Source organism: Rosa chinensis, chromosome 7 (genome assembly GCF_002994745.2).
Source record: "Rosa chinensis cultivar Old Blush chromosome 7, RchiOBHm-V2, whole genome shotgun sequence".
Lineage (NCBI taxonomy): Eukaryota > Viridiplantae > Streptophyta > Magnoliopsida > Rosales > Rosaceae > Rosa > Rosa chinensis.
The window spans coordinates 21,053,005-21,075,687 of NC_037094.1; the positions used below are offsets into that span (position 1 = coordinate 21,053,005).

The 22,683-nt window shown below is 36.6% G+C and overlaps 1 protein-coding gene, 2 long non-coding RNA genes and 1 pseudogene across 4 annotated transcripts; 3 read left to right on the forward strand and 1 right to left on the reverse strand.

The window, feature by feature from the left end:
- The first annotated feature begins 3 nt into the window (after nucleotides 1-3).
- Nucleotides 4-9,737, forward strand: LOC112177578 (disease resistance protein At4g27190). The gene is made up of 8 exons (XM_040511180.1): nucleotides 4-191; nucleotides 300-389; nucleotides 830-3,221; nucleotides 3,864-4,241; nucleotides 4,701-5,078; nucleotides 5,177-5,653; nucleotides 8,724-9,568; nucleotides 9,658-9,737. The coding sequence occupies exons 3-8, from the start codon at nucleotides 831-833 to the stop codon at nucleotides 9,662-9,664; spliced, it is 4,476 nt and encodes a 1,491-aa protein (XP_040367114.1). The 5' UTR covers nucleotides 4-191; nucleotides 300-389; nucleotide 830; the 3' UTR covers nucleotides 9,665-9,737.
- Nucleotides 6,021-8,490, reverse strand: LOC112180319. Of its 2 annotated transcripts, none has more exons than XR_002928196.2 (4): nucleotides 8,353-8,490; nucleotides 7,413-7,508; nucleotides 6,974-7,056; nucleotides 6,021-6,290 (listed from the first exon to the last, which is right to left on the reverse strand). It is a non-coding gene; the product is annotated as an uncharacterized LOC112180319 (long non-coding RNA). The 2 variants fall into 2 exon arrangements; XR_002928195.2 differs by having other exon boundaries at nucleotides 7,413-7,567; nucleotides 8,353-8,393.
- LOC112177580 overlaps nucleotides 9,690-22,683 on the forward strand; it is a 49,133-nt pseudogene continuing 36,139 nt past the window's right edge.
- LOC121050576 lies at nucleotides 11,632-12,929 on the forward strand. Its single transcript, XR_005803531.1, has 4 exons — nucleotides 11,632-11,754; nucleotides 12,046-12,134; nucleotides 12,626-12,699; nucleotides 12,914-12,929. It is a non-coding gene; the product is annotated as an uncharacterized LOC121050576 (long non-coding RNA).

A 22,683-nucleotide genomic window follows, 5' to 3' on the forward strand; every position in this document is an offset into this window, starting at 1 on the left:
GGTCACTTTAATAATTCAGGAGAGATTGCCTTTGCCAGTTACATACATTTCTACCTTCATTCTCCTATGCTTTTGCTTTCTCAAAGAAAAATCAGACCACTTCATAAGTTTCACAGTTTTTGCTCTGCACTTGGTTCAGTGTTTCCATTTGTCCTGCAACTTCCTGCTGGTTTTAATTCTTTGGAAAACAAGTATTGCCTCTTGCTTTCCTGGTGTTTGTTTCTCTTGTAATGTGTAATTAGCTTATTTTAAAATGCACACTATGTTCTTAGTCTGTTTAGTTTATTTTCATTTTACAGACTAATTCTATTCGCATTCCTGCTCCGGTGTCCCAAGGGAAGGATTTGAAGAGCTATTAGCTTCATTTGTAATCAACGAAAAAGGATAAGGTATGTTCTTTAGGTTTCTTGTTTAGTTTAACAATAATTCTTTAGTTCTAAAACAAATTTAAACATCATGTAATAAATGGACGTTTCATTATGATGATATTAAGTGCTGTCATCCGTTTGTTTGACACAGCATAAACAATTTTCTATTGAATAGATTTTTTGCAGATGATCTTTAAACTTTAAAGGGATTATGAAAATTTAATTTGAGGATTTTAAAATCCCAAATGGGGATGACCAAATAGGTTGACCCTAATAATGGTTCTTTCTATCAAATTGTAGTAACTTTTACCCCAATTAAACATCCTACATAACAAAGGAAATATGTATACCCCCAACCCTTCTGCATTCAATATCTCCTATATCTCTTGTAATACCACAACAAGAGACTACAATTAGATTTTAAATTATATTTGATTTGATATACATATGTTTTTAAACAGCATGGAGATTCTTGCTGCAATTGCTGGAAAACTTGCCGAGTACTCAGTTGCACCAATTGGACTCCAAGTGGGTTATCTAGCTCACTACAAAAGCAACCATCAAAAGCTGCAGACCAAATTGAAGGAATTAATTGCTGTCAGAGATGGGGTTCAACATAAGGTTGATCATGTTGAGAGAGAAGGTAAAAGAGTCGAGGCTACTGTTCTGAACTGGAAGGCAAGAGTGAATGCAATCATCACAGAGGCAGAGGAATTCCTGAAAGACGGCCGCCACGCGCAAACCGAGTGTCTTCATGGTTTTTGTCCTCATTTGGTGCTCCGTTATCGACTAAGCAGGAAATCAACAAAATTGGCGGAGGAGATTGATGAACTTGATCAAAAAAAGGAGTTCCCCAACTTTGCATATGATGTTACTCCACAAGAGGTATTTCTCGTATCTACCGGGCATTACAGTACATTTGATTCAAGGAATTCAATTGTGATGAGAGTCATGGAGGAACTGAGAAATCCTAATACAGAAATGATTCTGGTATGGGGAATCGGTGGAGTAGGGAAGACCACACTCGTGGAAGAAGTTCTTAGGAAAGCTAAGGATGACAACTTATTTGATGATGTGGTGATGGTGAGAGATGTTAAAGAGAACCCAGACCTTGAAAAAATCCAAAAAGAAATTGCCACAAAGTTAGGTATGAGCATCAACGAAAATCAGACTCTCGCTGAAAGAGCCCCCTCTCTGTGTACTAGGATAAAAGAAAAAAGGACTCTTGTAGTTTTGGATGACGTTTGGGAAAAAATTGATCTGGTGGCTGTCGGAGTTCCCCGCCTGGCTACCTGTAAAGTAGTGCTGACATGTAGAAGCCGAAAGGAATTATCCTTGGATAGGCGTACACAAACAGATATTTCACTGGATGTTTTAAATGAAGAGGAAACCTGGAGTCTATTTGAGAAGATGGCTGGTGATGTTGTCAAAGATAGCCGCATAAGAAGCATAGCAATTGAAATAGCCAAAAAATGTGGAGGTTTGCCGGTCTTGATCGTTACGGTTGCAAGAGCTCTAAAAGACAGAAACAAGTTGCATCATTGGAATGACACCTTGAGACGTCTTAGAGGCTTTGACAACAAAGAATTGATGGAAAAAACATACTCAGCTCTGGAGTGGAGTTACGATCAGTTGGAAGATAAAGAGCTTAAGCCTTTGTTCTTGCTTTGTGGGATTATTGTAGTTAAGAACCATATTTATTTGGCAGACTTGTTGAAATATGGTTTTGGTTTGGATTTGATTAAAAATGTCAATAAAATAGAAGATGCACGAGAGGCATTGTATACACTCGTTGACAAGCTCAAAGACTCTTGCTTGTTGCTGGACAGTGATATCTATATGCATGTTAGAATGCATGATCTCGTATGTGAGGTTGCTACCCAGATTGCATACAGAGAACACCACGTCTTATCTGTTGGATATGGTGGTGAATTGAAAGAATGGCCAGAGAAAGATTTCTTTGAAAGGTGCAGTAAGATGTCTTTAAAATCCAGCAATATTCCCATGCTTTCTGAAGTACCATGGAAATGCCCGAAAATAGAGATGTTTCATTTGTATAGAAAAGCAGGCCTGGGTGATGCATGGGTGGGAATCCCAGCCAACTTTTTTAGTGAAATGGAGAAACTGAAAGTGTTGGGTTTAACAAAAGTGCATGTGGTGTCACTATTCTCATCTCTTCAGTTCTTGAAGAATCTTCAGACATTGTGTTTAGAAGAATGCCTGCTGGGGGAAGAGAATCAAGAGATAGCTCTGGTTGGACATCTATGTAACTTGGAGATTCTTAGCTTTGCGCGGTCCAACATCAAACAGCTACCTGAAGAAATAGGGCAATTGATTCGATTGAGATGGTTGGATTTGAGTGAATGTGATGAACTTGAAGTGATTTCACCTGGTGTTATTTCAAGGTTGGAAAGACTAGAAGACTTATCACTGAGAAACGTCTATCTCAAATGGGAGGCTGAAAGGGGAGGAAGTAATGCTAGTCTTTTAGAGCTAAAAGACTTGTCTCAACTAACTGCATTGGAGATATATATTGAAGATGCAAATATTCTTCCATCATACTTGTTCTCCAGTAGGTTGGTAAGATACCAAATATATATTGGCGATGTTTGGAATAGTTGGGGGAAGACTATGGCTGAAACGACCCTCAACACGCTAAAACTGAAGCTCGCTCCCAGCGATGAATTGGACCACGGTATAAAAACATTGTTGAAGAAATCTGAAGATTTGTCTTTGGATGGAACAGAGAGTGTTAAAAGTATTGCCCGTCAATTACATGTTGAAGATTTTCAGCGACTGATACACCTCCGTCTCCAAAATAATGTTGATTTCACCTATATCATTAATAGGAAGGTAAATTTCTTTGGCTTTATTTTGATCTACTATTCAATGATTAGGTTATCTTTTTGGTTGACTAATGATTAAGGTATCTTTTATTTTTGAGAAGAAACTGAAGTTTTCTAGCTTAGCTTTCTAGAAATATATATGGGTATTCTAGCATACCAATTGTTGATAACATTTCTTGGTGCGCCATCCATTAGCAAATTGGATTGCTGTCGTTTCTATTCTAAAAAAGAAAGAAAAAAACAAATTGGATTGGTGCCGGTCACCATAAATATAATTTCTTTTAATAAAAACAATTTCCATTTCTGTCCGTAGGTAGAAATTGACCACACATTAAATCTCGCAATGTATGGTAATATGCTGCAATTTTTAGAGTTTAACATGGTTTATAATGACATTGGTAGATACCTTACCAGTCTTTTTTTTCTTTTTAATGAGAATAATGTCATTGTGGGGTTCATATTTGGTTGAGCTTGAAAATTAAGAATAGATTAATATAATTTTCCTCTGGTCATCTACAAATGATTAGAAGGTTTGTGATTTGTGGCATTTTAGACCCTGTACTTTCATAATTACATAAAATTATAACTCTGTATTTGGAATATACACATAGGCATGTAACAATGTATATAAATTGTGTACCACATGCAGGTTGTGTTCCCCAACTTAACAACCTTGAGCATATGGAACTGTGATCATCTAAGTTTCTTGTTCTCATTTTCTATGGCTCAAAGTCTGGTAGAGCTCAAACATCTTGAAGTATCCAGATGTGCAATAATGGAAGTGATAATATCATCAAGAGATCAACCTAATGGAGAAAATATCGATATCGTGTTCCGTAAGTTGGAAAGTCTAACATTAAAGCAACTTCCAAACCTCGATAGATTTTGTACTGAAAGTTGTACTGAATTTTCTTCCGTGATGAAATTTGATGCCGAACTGGGGGCATCCATCTTTGATCCTACGAGTAGTAAAAAACTTGATGTCAAGAATGGGACTGCTATACGAGCATGTCTTTTTGACCCACAGGTAATTTAAATCATTGTTTCTAAATCTTGCTATGACTTCTGCTAAATATGTCCACTTGAGATAAATTTGTAGGTTCATAACATGAATCTATGTTATAGGTAAAATTTCCATATCTGTCCGTAGGTAGAAATTGACCACACATTAAATCTCGCAATGTATGGTAATATGCTGCAATTTTTAGAGTTTTAACATGGTTTATAATGACATTGGTAGATACCTTACCGGTCTTTTTTTCTTTTTGATGAGAATAATGTCATTGTGGGGTTCATATTTGGTTGAGCTTGAAAATTAAGAATAGATTAATATAATTTTCCTCTGGTCATCTACAAATGATTAGAAGGTTTGTGATTTGTGGCATTTTAGACCCTGTACTTTCATAATTACATAAAATTATAACTCTGTATTTGGAATATACACATAGGCATGTAACAATGTATATAAATTGTGTACTACATGCAGGTTGTGTTCCCCAACTTAACAACCTTGAGCATATGGAACTGTGATCATCTAAGTTTCTTGTTCTCATTTTCTATGGCTCAAAGTCTGGTGGAGCTCAAACATCTTGAAGTATCCGGATGTGCAATAATGGAAGCAATAATATCATCAAGAGATCAACCTAATGGAGAAAATATCGATATCGTGTTCCGTAAGTTGGAAAGTCTAACATTAAAGCAACTTCCAAACCTCGATAGATTCTGTACTGAAAGTTGTACTGAATTTTCTTCCGTGATGAAATTTGATGCCGAGCTGGGGGCATCCATCTTTGATCCTATGAGTAGTAAAAAACTTGATGTCGAGAATGGGACTGCTATACGAGCATGTCTTTTTGACCCACAGGTAAATTAAATCATTTTTTCTAAATCTTGCTATGACTTCTGCTAAATATGTTCACTTGAGATAAATTTGTAAGTTCATAACATGAATCTATGTTATAGGTAAAATTTCCGAGCTTGGAGAGACTGAAAATCGATGGGCTAGGGAAGTTGCACACGCTATGGAACAATAAATTTGCTGATCAAGACTCTTTTTGCCAACTCAAAGAAGTTGAAGTTTCAAATTGCAACAGTCTGAAAAAGATCTTTCCAGTCTCAGTAGCCAGACGTCTCCAAAAGCTACATTCGCTGTATGTGATAGGGTGTGATGAAGTGGAGGAAATCATTACTGGTGAACAAGGACTAGAAACAGAGTCTCCTCATTTAGTGTTTCCAAAAGTAACACATGTGGGATTTCTCTATCTTCCCAAACTGAGTAGATTCTATCCTGGGATTATTGCTTCCAAGTGGCCGTTACTCAAACAACTAAACATTTATGGATGTGGGAAAATGAAGATGTTTGCCGCAGAACTTCCAATTTCTTCAGAAAGACATGAGCCGAACCCTCTAATTGAACAATCTCTCTTTCTAATTGACAAGGTACACAGTTTTCATAGACGAAATTTCTCCGTGAATATTTTCATTGTGAATTTATGTGCTAAACTTTTAGTTTAAATGACGATCAAATTCTTTGTTAAGATGTAGAGCTTTTCAACTGCATCCTTTGAAAAATCATTAGACCTACTTGTGAAATGATTTTCCAAGGTTAAATGTATCAAATGATAACATCCACTTATTGTCTCACGTGTCAATACTAGAAAATTTCCCAATACACCGATTCTTTTAGTTCCCTTAGTCCCAATAGACATTGATATAGAGGTTGCTAAAGGCATTAGCAATTATGCAGCCGCTAATGAGGATTCGATCCCCTCTACTGTAGGTGCCTTTCGGCTAATCACCACCAATATTGTAATAGTGGAATAACTTCACTAACTTGCATCAAAATCATTGCCACTACTGTTGGTGTCTTTGGAATGCCACTGGGATCAGTGGCAAATCGATTAGACTGGATTAAAAAACATAAGGTGCCAATCTCGTGATCTATGTTCTTGACCGTACTTTATACTGTATCCTAAAATACACCCATCAAAATACTCTAAAAATCACATACACCCATCAAAATTTAAACATCAAGATTTCCTCCCTGCGGCTGCTACCCTTCTTTGATACAGACAACCTGCAAATAAAATCTTGTAATTAGTTCTTATTTTAAAAAATGACAGAGTCAACGGATATCTTAATGCTCATATAAGAAGCATTATGGTAAACCAGAATTCGCTATATAAAGAGGTAGCAAAAAAGCCAAGGATAAACCAAATAAATGATAATCATACAAAAGTTTGAATCCTTTAGGTTCACTAACTTGCTGTATAATGACAAGTATTACTTGCCTACTAGTGTCAGAGAAGCCTAAGACATGGCTTGTCCAAAGATGCATTATCTGCAATATGTGTTTTGCAGTGTTCTCCATCTGATTTATGCACTAGGCACACACGTACAGTAAATTCTGAATCAGAGTCTAGAAAATAATATTTTTGTTTTTAAAATCCAAACAAAAATGATATGCAAGCCCATTGTTAAACCAGATTCCCAGAATAAATATTTCAGGTTAAACTGGAATTCCAAAATTAAACTAACAACACCCAAGTATAAAATTATTTGTACTCAAATAACAGTGCGTAGTTATAAGATTGAACTGTGTCTTTTGTTGAAGAATAGACGACACTGGTACTACCAAAATATAAACTATTATATGAGATAACAAAGCCAATTATGAACCAAATAGAAAACTATAGTATAAAGTTATATAACATTGAACCTGCGTAAAAGTTGCAAAAATGTTTGGCATTGCTGTCTTACCTCAGTTTGATGCAAAAGGTATTCAATCTCTTGGTAGGTTTCCTATATGTAGAAACTCTTACCATTTATCAAGCATGCTGTTGCTGTTTAGTTAAAAAGAAAAATGAAATGAAGTAAGCAAAAAAAAATAGATTGTATTATATAATCCATAAAGAAAAAAACTATATCCTCTAAAGCAAGAAACTAGTAATTAAGCTTTTGGCTATCAAAGTGTCACTATTTTTGATACCCACAATGGATAAGATATGTGATTCACCAAGGATCAATGAGTAGCATGACCCTCTTGCAACTCTGCTCCAAAAGAAGACCAAACATAGACCATGAACAAAGACAAAACCCTATCCCAATTTAGCTTACTTGTCCTATTAATAAATGAAATGGGAAAGGAATAAAAATAGCAGGAACTAACTTGGTGTAATTTATAAATACAAAACACAACCTTCAGGAACCCTGCTATGGGATTTCTTAAGAACTGATTTTCAAGTTGCAGTCTTCCTTGCCTTCTCCTTTTTCGTATTTTGTAACATAACTCCAACTATAAGGAAAAGAAGTAAACATGAAGTGAACTAGGCTCAAATGATTCATTCATAATGCCTACCAAAAACAGACAAAAAAATGTTCCATATATTTTACTTTTTGGATCAAATTTTTGAATATTGAAAGGGTGAGTGTGTCATTAACCTTTGTATGTGAAAGGTTACTTCAGATCACAGTACTACCAAGACCTTCGATTCAAGGTCTTGAACAGATTCTCATTTATTCAGTAATTTACAAACCCAAATAAGGTTTACATCCCCAACTTAACATCACTACCAATACATTCACACTTCCTCCGGCAAACATATCCAAGTTAAATCATCACAGAATCACTGCAAGCTGTTTGTGGGTCTCATAATTAATATTAGACCAACAATACCGATGCAAGAGTAAAGAAATTTTAGTTTTTGAAAATATTCATAACCAATAATAAAAATTATCAAACACGCTCAATCTGTAATCAAGTTTAATCATAAAACATAAGACATGAGCAACATGGAAGGGCGATATTCAGATGAGCTACAGAAGCATTATTTGCACTAGCAGACCAATCCAATCAAATAAAGTAAAATTTGACACTCTACTGTACCCATTAATATGGATGACCAATCCAATGAAACAAAACACTAAACTTGATGACCTGCAACATGCGACCAAAATAGAGTCTTCCCAAAAACAATCCGACCTATACAGCTTTCTCCTCCAAACTCAATCAAGTCAGAACTTATAACACCCAAAACCCCAAATTTCTTAAAAACACACAAACAAAATTTCATCGGAGTAAAGATTGAAGCTTAAAAAAACATAGAGAGAAGAGAAACAAGTTGGCGGAGAGAGATTACCAGTCGAAACACTCGAGCTTCTTCTTGGTTGAATCAAATTCGTAATAAGCAGAGGAAATAAAATTGAAAACACAACAACAAGAATTGCTGACGAATCGTATGGATAAGAACAAAACTGTCATACGTGGCAGTCTTACAATATTATATTTGATTTCTGCTTTTATTAATAATAATCCTCCTCCCAGCCCAATTAATATATATCAAAATCTACAAATTGATGGAAATCCAATCCAATCTATATTAATTAGAGTACGTATGAGGTGAAAAAACAAATCCTAATAAATTTCAAATAATCCGAAATTCACTGCATATCAGTCGTTTATGCTCATATATATTTAACATCCATACACGCATGCCTTCATATATTTCAGGATTCATTCCCCAATTTAGAATTCTTGAAGCTAGATGTTGCGGGTGAGATTTGGTACGGTCCATCATCAGCACAGTTCTTTCCCAAATTAAAAACTATTCGGTTTTACAACTGGGCACGGTTCTCCAAGCAAGCCGCAATACATTTCCTTGAGAAATTACCGAATCTTGAGGAGATAGCAATTACCGATGATGTTTCCACGGAAATATTTGTGAATGAAGAAATTAATGGCGGTGAGGAGATACGTGCAGTAAAAACTTTGAGGGTCTATAGGATGCCCAAGCTCTTGCAATTAGGGAATGGGAACTCTCAAACAGCGGGCCCACTTTTCCCAAACTTGGTCACTCTTCATGTGTCTTGGTGTAACATGTTAAGGAGTGTAGAGTCATCCGCAATATCCTTCCGCAATCTAACAACTCTGGAAGTAGTTGATTGTGATGGATTGGAATACTTGACAAGTTATTCCGTAGCTAAGAGCTTAATGCAACTGACAACACTGCATGTGAGCTTTTGTATTGGCCTGAGAGCAATTATAGGGGCAAGCAACGAAGATGATCATGATACAGGAGCAACTTGTGAGATTGCTTTCACCCGGTTGCAACATTTGTCACTTTATCGTCTACCAAGCCTGCAAGGCTTTTGCTCGGGAAATTGCATTGTCAAACTCCCATCCTCAACAGAGTTACATGTCAGTTACTGCCCGATTGAGTTGAAGATTTCTTCTGAAGGGGTCCTGCTCAGTAATCGAAAACCAGAAAGAGTAGAAATAGCAAAACCAGAAATAGCGGAGGAGGTAGATGATAATGGTGACGGAGAAAAAGAAAAAGATGAGGATGTTGGCACGAGGTATGTGTTCATTTGCCAAACATGTTATTACAGTATATATATATGTCAATACAATCAACTCACTCTTTCTGCTTTGCCTGGTCGCCAAGACATTGAAGATAGACAAGAATAAAAAACCGAAACCCACACAAAATTTCGACTCTTAAAATCGCAACTCCGGCGAGTAGAAGAAGAAGAAGAAGAACAAACGAGGAGCTTGAAATTCTTCCCTCATTGATAAGGTTGGTAATTCAATTCCATTTGTTTCCCATAAATTACAAGCCTTAGTTTCATTTGTTCATCTGGATTTTGACGAATCACAGGAGTTGGACATTTTTTTTGCTGTATTGTGTGTTGCTGCTTCTGTGCTTTAATCTCGATGGGTTAACTATTTCACTTTATTTTAATTCTTGAAAAATTGTGAGCATAGATTGATGGGTTGCCTGGAAATATTGACGTCAAGCTACTAACTCGTGTTGGTGGCACACATATTCATACTGAGTTGGGTCATTGCATATAAATGAAAACAAATCTATTTTCTCATCTCGACATGTTATATGTTTTCTGATAAATATTGAAAAACCAATTTATTGGATTTTGATTTACAGACGGATGAAGGAGTTTCAAGATCCCCAGGGATTCCATTGAAGGTATTACACTCTCAACAATTTGCTTATATGTTATGAAATGAAGAACTGTCCGTACGAACATGGTGTTTTGTTTGATTTGTTTGTACCATTTGATCCATCTGTTTCCATGTGGGTGTCAATGAAGCTCTTTTGCAAAAGCTGGTCTAGGGTCTGTGCTGCAACTTTGACTGAGTTTATGCATGTCAAGCTGAAAACCAATATCGCTAGCATAATGGTCTCATCTCTTATTGCCATCTTCTTCTGCTTCTTCTTCTTCTTCTTCTTCTTCTTCTTCTTCTTCTTCTTCTTCTTCTTCTTCTTCTTTGCATTGATATGATGTGAACCCACCAAACCTGAGAGTGAGAGAGATTTGATTCCCAGTTTGATGAGATTAGCCTCTTAATATAATGATCTCTGTATCAACCTACCTTTATGAGTTTCTGGATTGGTTTGTGTTGTGTATGAATTTTTAATTACATATTTAAGCTGATTAGTTCTCAAAAGTTGCAAAGGCATAAGACCATTTCAGTAAACAATTTCCCTTCAATCTATACCGTATCTATATTTTTTTGGCTTCAATCCTCCAGGTTCCAGTTGTTAATGGCTATTCATTTTCTCATCTTACAAAGCAAATGAATGTATTTGTGTACCAAAGAAGAGGGGCAAGGGTTTAATAGGGGTTTAGTACACTTTCTTAGTACAGGACTTCACCAATTGCTATTGAAACTGCCTTGGGAATTTGGTAGGGTAGGCATTTGTGAGCATTACAGTAATGTATTCAATTTTAGGATCTTGCTTTTTAGAGCTGTTTAGAATCATCTTGCATTTTAGAGTCTGTTTTAGCCTCCAATTGAATCCCCTGTTTCCCCTGACTGGTAATATCTTTCTCTTTGTTTTGATCTTATCAATCTTTTCCATTGCATTTGGGTTTCATTTTATATATAGTAAATATTCATAATTTGGTGTTCTTATTGATTTATGAGGTTCCTTAAACCCATCATAGACTCTGTAGTTTGTAACTTGCTATCAATTTCTTACTGCCATTGATGATTTCTGATATTGAAGACACGGCCTTTCGCATAATAGCCTTATAGGTGTCTCAGTTTACTGCAGGACAATCAGTGTTAGTTGTTTTGTCTTATTGGGTATCACTGAAAAAAGTTATATTCTTTACTGTCTGCAGGTGCATTTGAGATGGCGTGGTTAATAATTATCTCTTCTGTGATTGTAATATGGATAGCTTCTCTGTTCAAAATTCTCCATGGTTCATACTCACCTTCCAAGGGTGCTGTCTTGAATGATTCTACTAACAGTGGGTGGTCTACACGAGCTTTGTACTTTACAGGGTGCTTTTTGACTATTGGTTTAGTATAATGTGTTTATGATATCAGGTGGCAGTGCCAAGAAGAGAAATGTGTTGCTGGTTGTTTCCTACCCAGATGATGAGTCCATGTAAGCATAGCTTTACAAATTGCTGTATCATGTTTCAAGTCCATTTGGCTTTAGTTATAGCTGACTTCAGCTGAGTTTTTATTTAATCAAGTCTAATTTATGTTGGGGCTCTTGAATATTGGAATGGTATGAAGGAGAATTTCTCTTCCTCATATAAACTTCATATTGCCTCTTATTCCCTTCGATGTTGATGTCTGCATATATTGCCAAACTTGATTGTTGTCCTTGTAATTAACAACACTAGGTCACCTGAATGGAAAAGAAGGTCTAATGTGATTCCCAGAAACCCTTTTTCTCCAGTACAATTGTTGAGCTTTGATGTTTTGAGAGAGAAAATCTTTATTGGTGGCAGAATTGGTAATTTGATCCGTAGGATTCTTTTATATCATGTTAAAATTCTTTATCGCATTTACGCAGGTTCTTCACTCCAACAATAAACTACCCTAAACAATAAACTGCCTCACTTCGAGAGGGCATTATATTCACATCTTATGCTTGTCAAATTGGTAACACTCTTGCATCCCTATATATCTGCATCCTTTTGAATTGAGTGGCATACACTGGTCTATTAAACTCTTCCCTTCTCCTTTTTGGTATTTCTGTTAAATTTATATCTCTATATAACTTAAGCCGTAAACTTTCTCACAGATAAAAAAATGTTGTGCTACTTTTTCTCTTAATAGCCTTGAAATAAGAACTCTTACACTTGAGTAAGTTGGTTAGTGTATGTAATTTGTTTGGCATTCCCATGTGCCCAAGACAAGGTAGAAGCCCAAGCCTTGTTTGTGAATGGTTATTTTCCAAATTTACAAGCACAAAATTTGGACCTATTCGTGGAGATAGCTAAGGTCATATGACAAGAGAGTTGATGAAAATACATATATTGCAGTAGTCTTCATTTATGTATACATAAATATGCAAAACATCACAACATATAATTATCCATTTTTCAAGTTTCATACTGATTCTAATTAATGTTTTTATGCTTATTTGTTAGGCTCAGTGCAATATTTGAACAGGGCAGGCTAATTGCTGAAACAGACATTGCCAGACTCCATTTAAAAATTCACTGTAAGTAGTATGCACTTTGCAATGAGTAACATGAAATAAATTAGCCTTATTTTTATTAATGTTATGCTTCAGAACTTGTATATACTGCATGCTCTAATTTGACATTGTATCTTCAATTGTTCTGACAATTCTTTGTTCCACCTTCAACATTTGCGTAATTGTGTTATACTTGGGGCCTTGTTTCTGTTGCTAATATTATCTTGTTTGAGATAAGCCTGCAAGCAAGCTCAACGAAACAAGTCCAGAAGGCCGGCAGACCTGTTTGAGTGTAAGATTGATCTGCCGCTGCGTATTTGTGAAATGCTTGGGATGCTTACCACGAAGAATGAAGAGGCATATAGTGGATGCCCTGTAATGTCACTACGTCAGGGTCTATTTAAAGGCATGAACTCTCATTTCTATCCTTTCCTATTTTATACCTTAGAAGGGGAAAACTAGTTCTGACATTTAATTCCAGTTTTTAAGCTACTTTTCTGAAGCTTTTCAAGACACATATTACTATTTCAGGAGATCAAAGCATTTTATGGGGCGAAATGATGATGCGATCATGGGGAGTGTTGAAGCTAAGTTCCGCGGTAAATATCATTTCCTTTCAATTATTTCTGTCATATAAATAGTTATTAATAGAATTTTTCTGCTGTACTTACGTGTGTGTATTATGCATTATTTGAGTAAATCAAGTTGGAGACTAACTGTAATAACACAGTTAGTCCAAGGTGGTCTGTGGTTTAGCAATCAATCTTGTTGAGGCAATTTGGTGATAGTTAGGTCCACGGCTGGCAATTCGTGTTTCATGGTCATGCTTTTTGATCATGTGGTTAATCGTGTCATTTTATTGTTTCAGCTTTGCCAATTTCATTTTGTTTTGAAATTGGAAAAGCTGAAACATAGCATATTTTGTCAATTTTATGTCATTATATTGTATGGATCATCTCCAATATTGTCACAAGCATGGTGGTTCATGTGGTTCCCCAGGGAATACTTAACAATCTAACTGTATTATATAGTTTCCATGTTCTTTTGTCAGGTTGGGCTGATTGGTGCAGGGCAGAGAACACAGAGGCTACTTGAATATTTAGAAGATCAGTTGGTTAAGGCTGAATGAACAACCTATCAGTTCATCAGAGTTTTAATGAATATGTTTATATTAAGTCTTTGGCTCCCAAAAAGATATTCTTTTAGTATCTGTATTACTGTTTTCTCATCTTTTTGTAAGACAAATTTGAACCTCATGGTAGCTTTCACTCTTTTAGGCCTGAAAGTAATGGTTACTTTTCTCATGTAAGCACTATATTAAACATTGGTCACGTGATTGCCTATCGTATTTGTCAAATAAGTGGCCTTTCTGGTTGCTGTTCTAAAAGTCGCACTAAGATGGGAAGAAAGTCTTTAGGTGTGCCGAAGAAACATTCACCAAGGAATCAATAAATCGATCACTAGCAGCTTATACTAAGAATTTAAATTTATTGCAACACATTCAGTTTAATTTCAGATGAAGTTTTTGGTGGGAGTAGGCTGACATTTTTCTTATTTATGATATGATCGACTTCAGTGAGTTGAACAGAATTGTATGAAGAAAACTACTAACCTTTTAGGAGGTCAGCTGCCAACTCATTTAGTACTAACATCACTTTGATCAAGATTTGATTTACTGTTGTCTCAAAGAAAATTGAAGTATATATATGACAGGTTATGTGTAAGAAACCAAGAATATGGCAGTGGACTAAACACATATTGCTCAAGAATTATTAATAATTGAGCTCCAAGGCTATGCAATCTCCTTTTATTCTATATAGACTAGTAAACAAGATTCTTTTTAACATTGCTCTGGAGCAAATGACACTGTTGACACCAGCATCCAACAAGAACCTGTGATTTGCTTGCTGAGCCGCGCTCAAAATGTTTGGACCATCTCTACCGATTGATGAAACTGCCATGCAAAGCTCATCGTGTTGTTCGAAGTTCAGGAACTGTGTTCTTTCCTCAAAGTGAAGCGTCATGGATGGCACAGTATATATTAATCTGGTAACACAATTCAAACCCAGTCTTACTCTTCGATCTCCAATGGTTCCCATCCATACTTACTATGAAAGTACTCCCGAATGCCCCCTCAACAATGTGACTGTAAGGAGCTCCCGAATCAATGACCATTCCTCCGCTGGTCATAAACAGGTTTGGATCGATTTGGAGAAGAGCCCATTCAGACTTATACCTTTCAGTTTTAAGAATGGTAAGTTGAGCATGATCACCGAAATGTAACAATGCTTGGTCCTCGACGAGATATCTCCTCACAAAGTTTCTAAAATCACACTCAAAATTTTCACCCGCACAATTTGTCACTAAAAGATTGGACAAGAGCTAAAAATTTGGGAAACCTGAGTATTGATTATCAGCCAATCAGCCCGGTCATTAAATGTAGGTCCGGCTGCCGGAGTGACTAGTAAATTTGCTGACATGATACTTTATTCCTCCCGGAGGGAAGATCATCAAGTTTTGTACTTGCAATGGAGATGAAGGCGAATGCGAATGGAGATTGCATGGCTGTATGCAAAAAGAAAACATGGTTGGACCATGAACGGATTATCTCAGCTTAATTTTGATGCAATACATGATCCTTTATTTATGCTTTCTAGGGACTAGACATATTATTTTTTCTGTAGCCTTAATTATATTCCTTTTAATCTGGCTTTTGTTGTTTTATGTTATTTTGTCCTTTGGAGAGACAGAAGTACTAGCTAGCTAAGCTAAGCTAACGGAGAGAAAGGGTGGTTTATCATGTATTCAGATTAATACTGGAGGTGTTGTAGGAGAATAGAATTGTGTGTTTATTATTGATAATAGGAGCCCTTATATAGAGAGTTACAAGGTATACAAAAGGTAAGAGAATCCGAATACAATTGAATACCTATAACACTTTCCTATTACAATCCTAAACCCTAGTTTGTAGAGGCACACTATGTCGACATCCTTCAACACTCCCCCTTGTGCCGCTCAAACTTGGTGATGACGCTTTAATTGTTGTCTCGTTAAAAACCTTGCCAGGTAACAAAAACCCTGTGGGACAAAAATAACCCTGGTCGAAGGACAAAAAGAGCACAACACGTCATTCACTCTTCGAGATCGAACATGTAGACATCATGCCTCCCCCTGATATCAATATCTCCCCCTGATTGCTATAATCGTGGGAGTTCGGATAACTTTCTCAATCCGATGCTCTTCACATGTTTCTCGAAGGTGGATTTTGGTAACGACTTAGTAAATAAGTCCGCTACATTATCCTCTGATCGGATTTGGTTCACTTTAATATTTAGAAATGCTTGTTGTCATTTTGATGGAGGGGAGGAGGAGCACGGAAGGTGACATTTTGCCTTGTGGGGTCCGATCCCACACTTCCGTCATCTCTTTTCTCTGTAGGGATATAACAAGCCCATATCAATCGTACCTCTCAAATATCGAAAGATTGTCTTTATACCAATCTAATGGCGTTGCGTTGGCGCGGGGCTATGTCTAGCCAACAAGTTCATAATAATTGAGGTGTCTGGTTTTGTATTTTGCTAAGTACAATAATGCGCCTATTGTACATAAGTAAGCACTTCTGCTATTAACACGTCTTCATCATCATCCCTGGGACGAAACGGATCCCTTTTAGGGCCAAGACTACGGACGACCATGGTGCATCTTTGACTTTATCAAAAATGTCTCTTGACACGGTATACAAGTTCTGAATTTAGACAAAACCGTGTTCTCCCAAGGTCATTCCTCTCAAATTTGGATTTCAGGTGTTCAACGGTTTCCCTTAACTCTCAAGGGTTCCAATTATATTTATCAACATAAACCGCGACAATTGCAAATCCGAAACTTGTCATGGAAACGCGTGGGCATAGTTCATCATGTCCATTCCCAATCAAGTAGTCATTTTAGTGAGCATTTCAACCTCGTTGCAAATGCGCTCCGTGGTCTAGAGCCACTTGACTTGGGTAAATAAAGTCCACAAGGACCTTCATTATATTCCGTATCTAGATCCCCATAGAGATACGTAGTGACCACATTTGTAAGCTGCAAGTTCAGTTATTTGGAAACTACCAAACTGATAAGGTAGTGGAGTGCAATGACATCCATTACGAGAGAATATGTCTTCTCGTAGTCGATTCTAGGGCGTTGTGAGAAACCTTGCGCCATAAGGCGAGATTGCCATCTCTTTTTCTCATCACGCTATCTAACGAAGACCTATTAATGTCAACAGGTTTTATGTTAGGAGGTGTTGGTATCTCAGGCCCGAAATCCTTCCTCTTCGTTAGTGAATCCAATTCAACCTGGATCGCATCTTTCCATTTAAGCCAATTTTCTCTATGTTGGCATTCTTCAACGGAGTAAGGTTCGATGTCATTGGTCTCAATAATTCCACATCCTCATGTACACTAGTGTAGTTCGTAGAGATCTCTATATTTTCAGGAATTGGTTTTAACATTGAGGCGTCCTCCAACGATGTCTCTTGGACATAACCACAATCCAAAATATTCTCATGAGATGGATTTTGAGTATCAATGATGAATGGATCAAGTTGTGCCAAACTCGCTCTCTTCTTAGGGCGAGAATCCATCGAGCCTATGGGTCTCCTACTCTCTCTAGCGGAGCCCATGGCCTATGACGCCATTATGCCACCTTTGTGGCGTCACCATACCACCATCCACGGTAGTGGTGTAGTACCCATCTTCTCTGGGTGGCACCATGTCCTCTTGTGGGGACATCAATCCTTGCAGGCATGTTTGCAGCAGGTATATGTAATCTCGTCACTTTTAGGGGATCAAGATGAGACATAGTGGGGACAGACCACGACAATTCCTGTCGTTCTTGTTGAACATTGACGTTCTAATCTCCCCCTAACGACGGGAAGACTGTCTCATCAAAGTGACAATTCGCAAATCCAGCCAAATAGAGATCGTCTGTCAAGGGTTCTACATAGCGGACTTATAGTTGGAGACTCATGTCCAACAAATATATATATATATATATATTTATGCATTCGTTGCAATGACTCATGTTGATGCGCTGTGGCGGCCCATTTGGCACATGAACCGCACAGTCAAATATGCATAAATACGAGATGTTAGACTCGAACCCAGTCACTAGCTGTAACGCAAATAAAAGTTGAGTGGCTGCTATGAGTCGTAGACGAATTAGCATAGCTGCATGCGATATTGCATAACCCAAGCGGAAATATTGGTGCGCATTACCAATGTCCGGGCTACCATCGTAGTCGTTTAATGGTAGCTTTTCCGCTAGACCAATTGGGTGTGGACATGGGAATATGATACTTGATATCAATACCCAATGATATGCAATAGTCATCGAAAATTGTCGATGTAAACTCTCTAGCATTATCAAGTCAAATTGACTGAATGGGATGATCTGGGTAGTGAGCCCGTAGCCATATGTTATGTGCTAGGAGTGTAGTATAAGCAGCATTACGAGTGGATAATGACATAACACGTGACCAGTGTGTCTGCGTATCAGCCAACACCATAAAACATCTATATAGTCCGCAAGTTGGTTGATCAAATCCATAGAATTCCCTTAGATTCTTTGTAAGAATGGAATTATTTCCGCAATCTCCTTTGCATAGGATGGTCTCAATCCTAATAGGGGTCGTCAACGGGCCGGGCTTTATTAAAAATCAAAGGATCCAAGCCCGTCCATATAAAGCGGGCCTTGCGGGCTTTTTCGGGCCGGGCCGGGCTTGGCCTTGCGGGCTTTTTTGGGCCGGGCCTTGCGGGCTTTATTTATAAATAAATATTTAAAGACACAAGTTTTTTTTTTTAATCAAGCTTTGGAAATTCAATGGATAATGATCAAATACAACCAAAGATAATAGATCTATATAACTATATTGTACCAAAAAAAATCTATATTTATATATAGATACTAATTTATTGATAAATAAATTTTTAAAGACACTAATTTTTTATAAACCTATATTTATATATCATACACTCCAAAGAGCAACCCCTATCAATTCAAAGAAAATGGAAAAACCGACCGTTGGATGGGTTTATTACAATAAATTATGAGTATGGTAAAAAATTTAGCCAATTTCACCATATTTTAGAATCCGATCGGATTGGTCAACCGTAGTCACTTATATGTTTTATTGGTTGACCGATGGCGTGGCAACCGCGAAACGTGCTTATTTTTTCACATCACGTTTGTATATATTCCATCGATGGATGTGCGTGGACATAAGATAAAAAAAAATTAATTTTAATTACAAACACATTGGTGTATACCAATTTTATTCCTTTAGTTGTATGACTTATACATTACATTTAAATTGTTTAGGTTCATTCTAAAGCAACCATGAAGTAGAAAATGAATTCGGAGAAACTAACCGCTCGATGGAGAGATTGTAATGTTTTATGGTGATTGTAGAAAATCTAGCCAATTTCGTTATTGTTTCGAATTCGATCAACTAGGTCAAACGTAGTTACTCTTATAAACCTATATTTATATATCATACACTCCAAAGAGCAACCCCTATCAATTCAAAGAAAATGAAAAAACCGACCGTTGGATGAGTTTATTACAATAAATTATGAGTGTGGTAAAAAATTTAGCCAATTTCACCATATTTTAGAATCCGATCGGATTGGTCAACCGTAGTCACTTATATGTTTTATTGGTTGACCGATGGCGTGGCAACCGCGAAACGTGCTTATTTTTTCACATCACGTTTGTATATATTCCATCGATGGATGTGCGTGGACATAAGATAAAAAAAATTAATTTTAATTACAAACACATTGGTGTATACCAATTTTATTCCTTTAGTTGTATGACTTATACATTGCATTTAAATTGTTTAGGTTCATTCTAAAGCAACCATGAAGTAGAAAATGAATTCGGAGAAACCAACCGCTTAATGGAGAGATTGTAATGTTTTATGGTGATTATAGAAAATCTAGCCAATTTCGTTATTGTTTCGAATTCGATCAACTAGGTCAAACGTAATTACTCTTATAAACCTATATTTATATATCATACACTCCAAAGAGACCCCTATCAATTCAAAGAAAATGGAAAAACCGACCGTTGGATGAGTTTATTACAATAAATTATGCATGTGGTTAAAAATTTAGTCAATTTCACCATAGTTTTGAACCCGATCTAATTGGTCAACCGTAGTCACTTATATGTTTTCTTGGTTGACCAATGGCGTGACAACCTCGAAACGTGCTTATTTTTTCACATCACCTTTGTATATATCCCATCTATGGATGTACTTGGACATAAGATACAAAAAATTAATTTTAATTACAAACACATTGGCATATACCAATTTTACTCCTAAAGTTGTATGACATATACATTGCATTTAAATTGTTTAGGTTCATTCTAAAGCAACCATGAAGTGGAAAATGAATTCAGAAAAACCAACCGCTCGATTGAGAGATTGTAATGTTTTATGGTGGTTGTAGAAAATTCAGCTAATTTGGTTATCGTTTAGAATTCGATCAACTAGGTCAAACTTAGTTACTCGTATAAACCTATATTTATATATCATACACTCCAAAGAGCAACCCATATCAATTCAAATAAAATGGAAAAACCGACCGTTGGATGAGTTTATTACAATAAATTATGCGTGTGGTTAAAAATTTAGTCAATTTCACCATAGTTTTGAACCCGATCTAATTGGTCAACCGATTACCGATATGTAGAATATATATATATATATATGCACATATTCTATATAGAATAATAGAAGTATAAGAACTTCCACACACACACACACACACACACACACATATATATATATATCTCTATATATATTATTATATTAAATATATAAACACACACATATATAAATATATATACATATATATAAACACACACACACACATATATATATATATATCTATATATATATTATATATATAAACAAACACACACACACACACATATATATATATATATATCTATATATATATCTCTATATATTTATTATATATATAAACACACACACACATATATAAATATATATATACATATATATAAACACACACATATATATAAATATATATACATATATATAAACACACACACACACACATACACACACACACACACATATATATATATATATATATATAAACACACACAAATATATATATATCTATGTGTGTGTGTGTGTATATATATATTTATAAACACACACACACATAACTACAAATATATATATATATATATACAGTCCGGCTACACTAAGGATGTCCTTAGTTTTTCTTAGGTACGAATTTCCGGTTTTCACCCACTTTCCGATCAAATTTTCACATCTTAACCGTTCAGTTTTTAGGTCCTAATGTATAGATCACCTCTGCAAAATTTCAGCCAAATTGGTGATCATTAAGGCATCCAAAACTGCAAATTACAACAATGTAAACGAACGGTTCCAGTTCGACAGATTCGGTTCGTTCGTGTAAATTGCAGTTTTGGACGCCTTAACGATCACCAAATTGGCTGAAATTTTGCAGAGGTGATCCATACATTAGGACCTAAAAACTGAACGGTTAAGATGTGAAAATGTGATCGGAAAGTGGGTGAAAACAGTAAATCCGTTCCATAAGAAAAACTAAGGACATCCTTACCTAAGAAAAATCCTATATATATATATATATAAAATATTTTACGGGCTTTTACGGGCCGGGCCTAGCGGGCTTTTACGGGCCGGGCCTAGCGGGCCTTTGGCGGGCCGAGCCGGGTTTTTGCGGGCTTTAGGCGGGCCGGCCCTCGGCCCACCAAGGCGGGCTTTTGCGGGTTTTTTGACGGGCCGGGCCGGGCTAAAAGCCCTCCGGGCCGGCGGGCCTCCATCGGCCTACTTGATCCGCGGGCTTTTTGATGAGGCCTAAATCCTAAATAACAGGCTTTACAGAACGAAACATGGGCTTTATAATTAACCAATGAAGGTTTTGGTGAAGCCATAATGTCACAATAGACTTGAGAAGTAGAGAGAGGAGTTTATGGCCTCAATACCATGTATTTACCGCGGGGGGTAGGCGGCGCCTACCATGTATGGCCAGTCTTTGCACAATCATGGGGCCATGAGGCGCATGTGCAGCTCCTCGAACCAATTCTTGGTTCTTACTTTTCTTCGTTCTGAAAATGGATGTCCGTGTAAAGTCTTTAATACACGGCTCATTATGTCAAAGCCTATATGTGTCAAAATCTCATAAGTCGTCTCTCATGACATGGTTGGATTCAATAACTCAAATAGTGGTTGCATACAACCCACTAGAGCGACACATAAGTTTCTTTTTTTTTTTTTTTTAAAGAGGATCAAAGGATTTCACTCCTACCTCTATGGTGACTCGAACCCATGACTTCGTCATTAGGTAGTGGGTGCTCTAACCACTGAGCTAACACCACTTCGTCAGCGACACATAAGTTTCTCTAATACTCGTTTATGTCCGTAGTCATTAGAGGTGATGTAAAGGAACTCTGTCCATTCTCATAATGTGTGTCCACATGAAAACCATTGGCTCTTATATAATAAAGTTCGAATTAAGGTATGTCCAAGACATTAAGTAAAAGAATTGACACTTTATTAATAGCCAATGATTACATCAAACTTTCCAAAAATCTAATCCATAATAAAATCAAAGTAAGACACATTGTAGTCACTCTATCCGTTTGGTAATTTCAATCAAATATGACCAGGAAAGTAGAGAGAGACGTTGGTGGAGCTAGGCTCTCTTAAGTACCAATAATCTCAATGACTTTCCTAGACATCACATTTTATTGGGTTCGCCACATAAGAAAGAGTTAATACAATTGTCATTTATTGACTAAGGCAAATTGCCATTACAAAAGTTCTTGGAAAAATAAAAGGACTAATCTAATCAAAGTCTGCTGCATCCTTGTGCACTTCATCTTCAGCTTTGAAGTCCTCTATGGTGAGATTGACATCTCCACCATCTTCTTCTTCTTCTG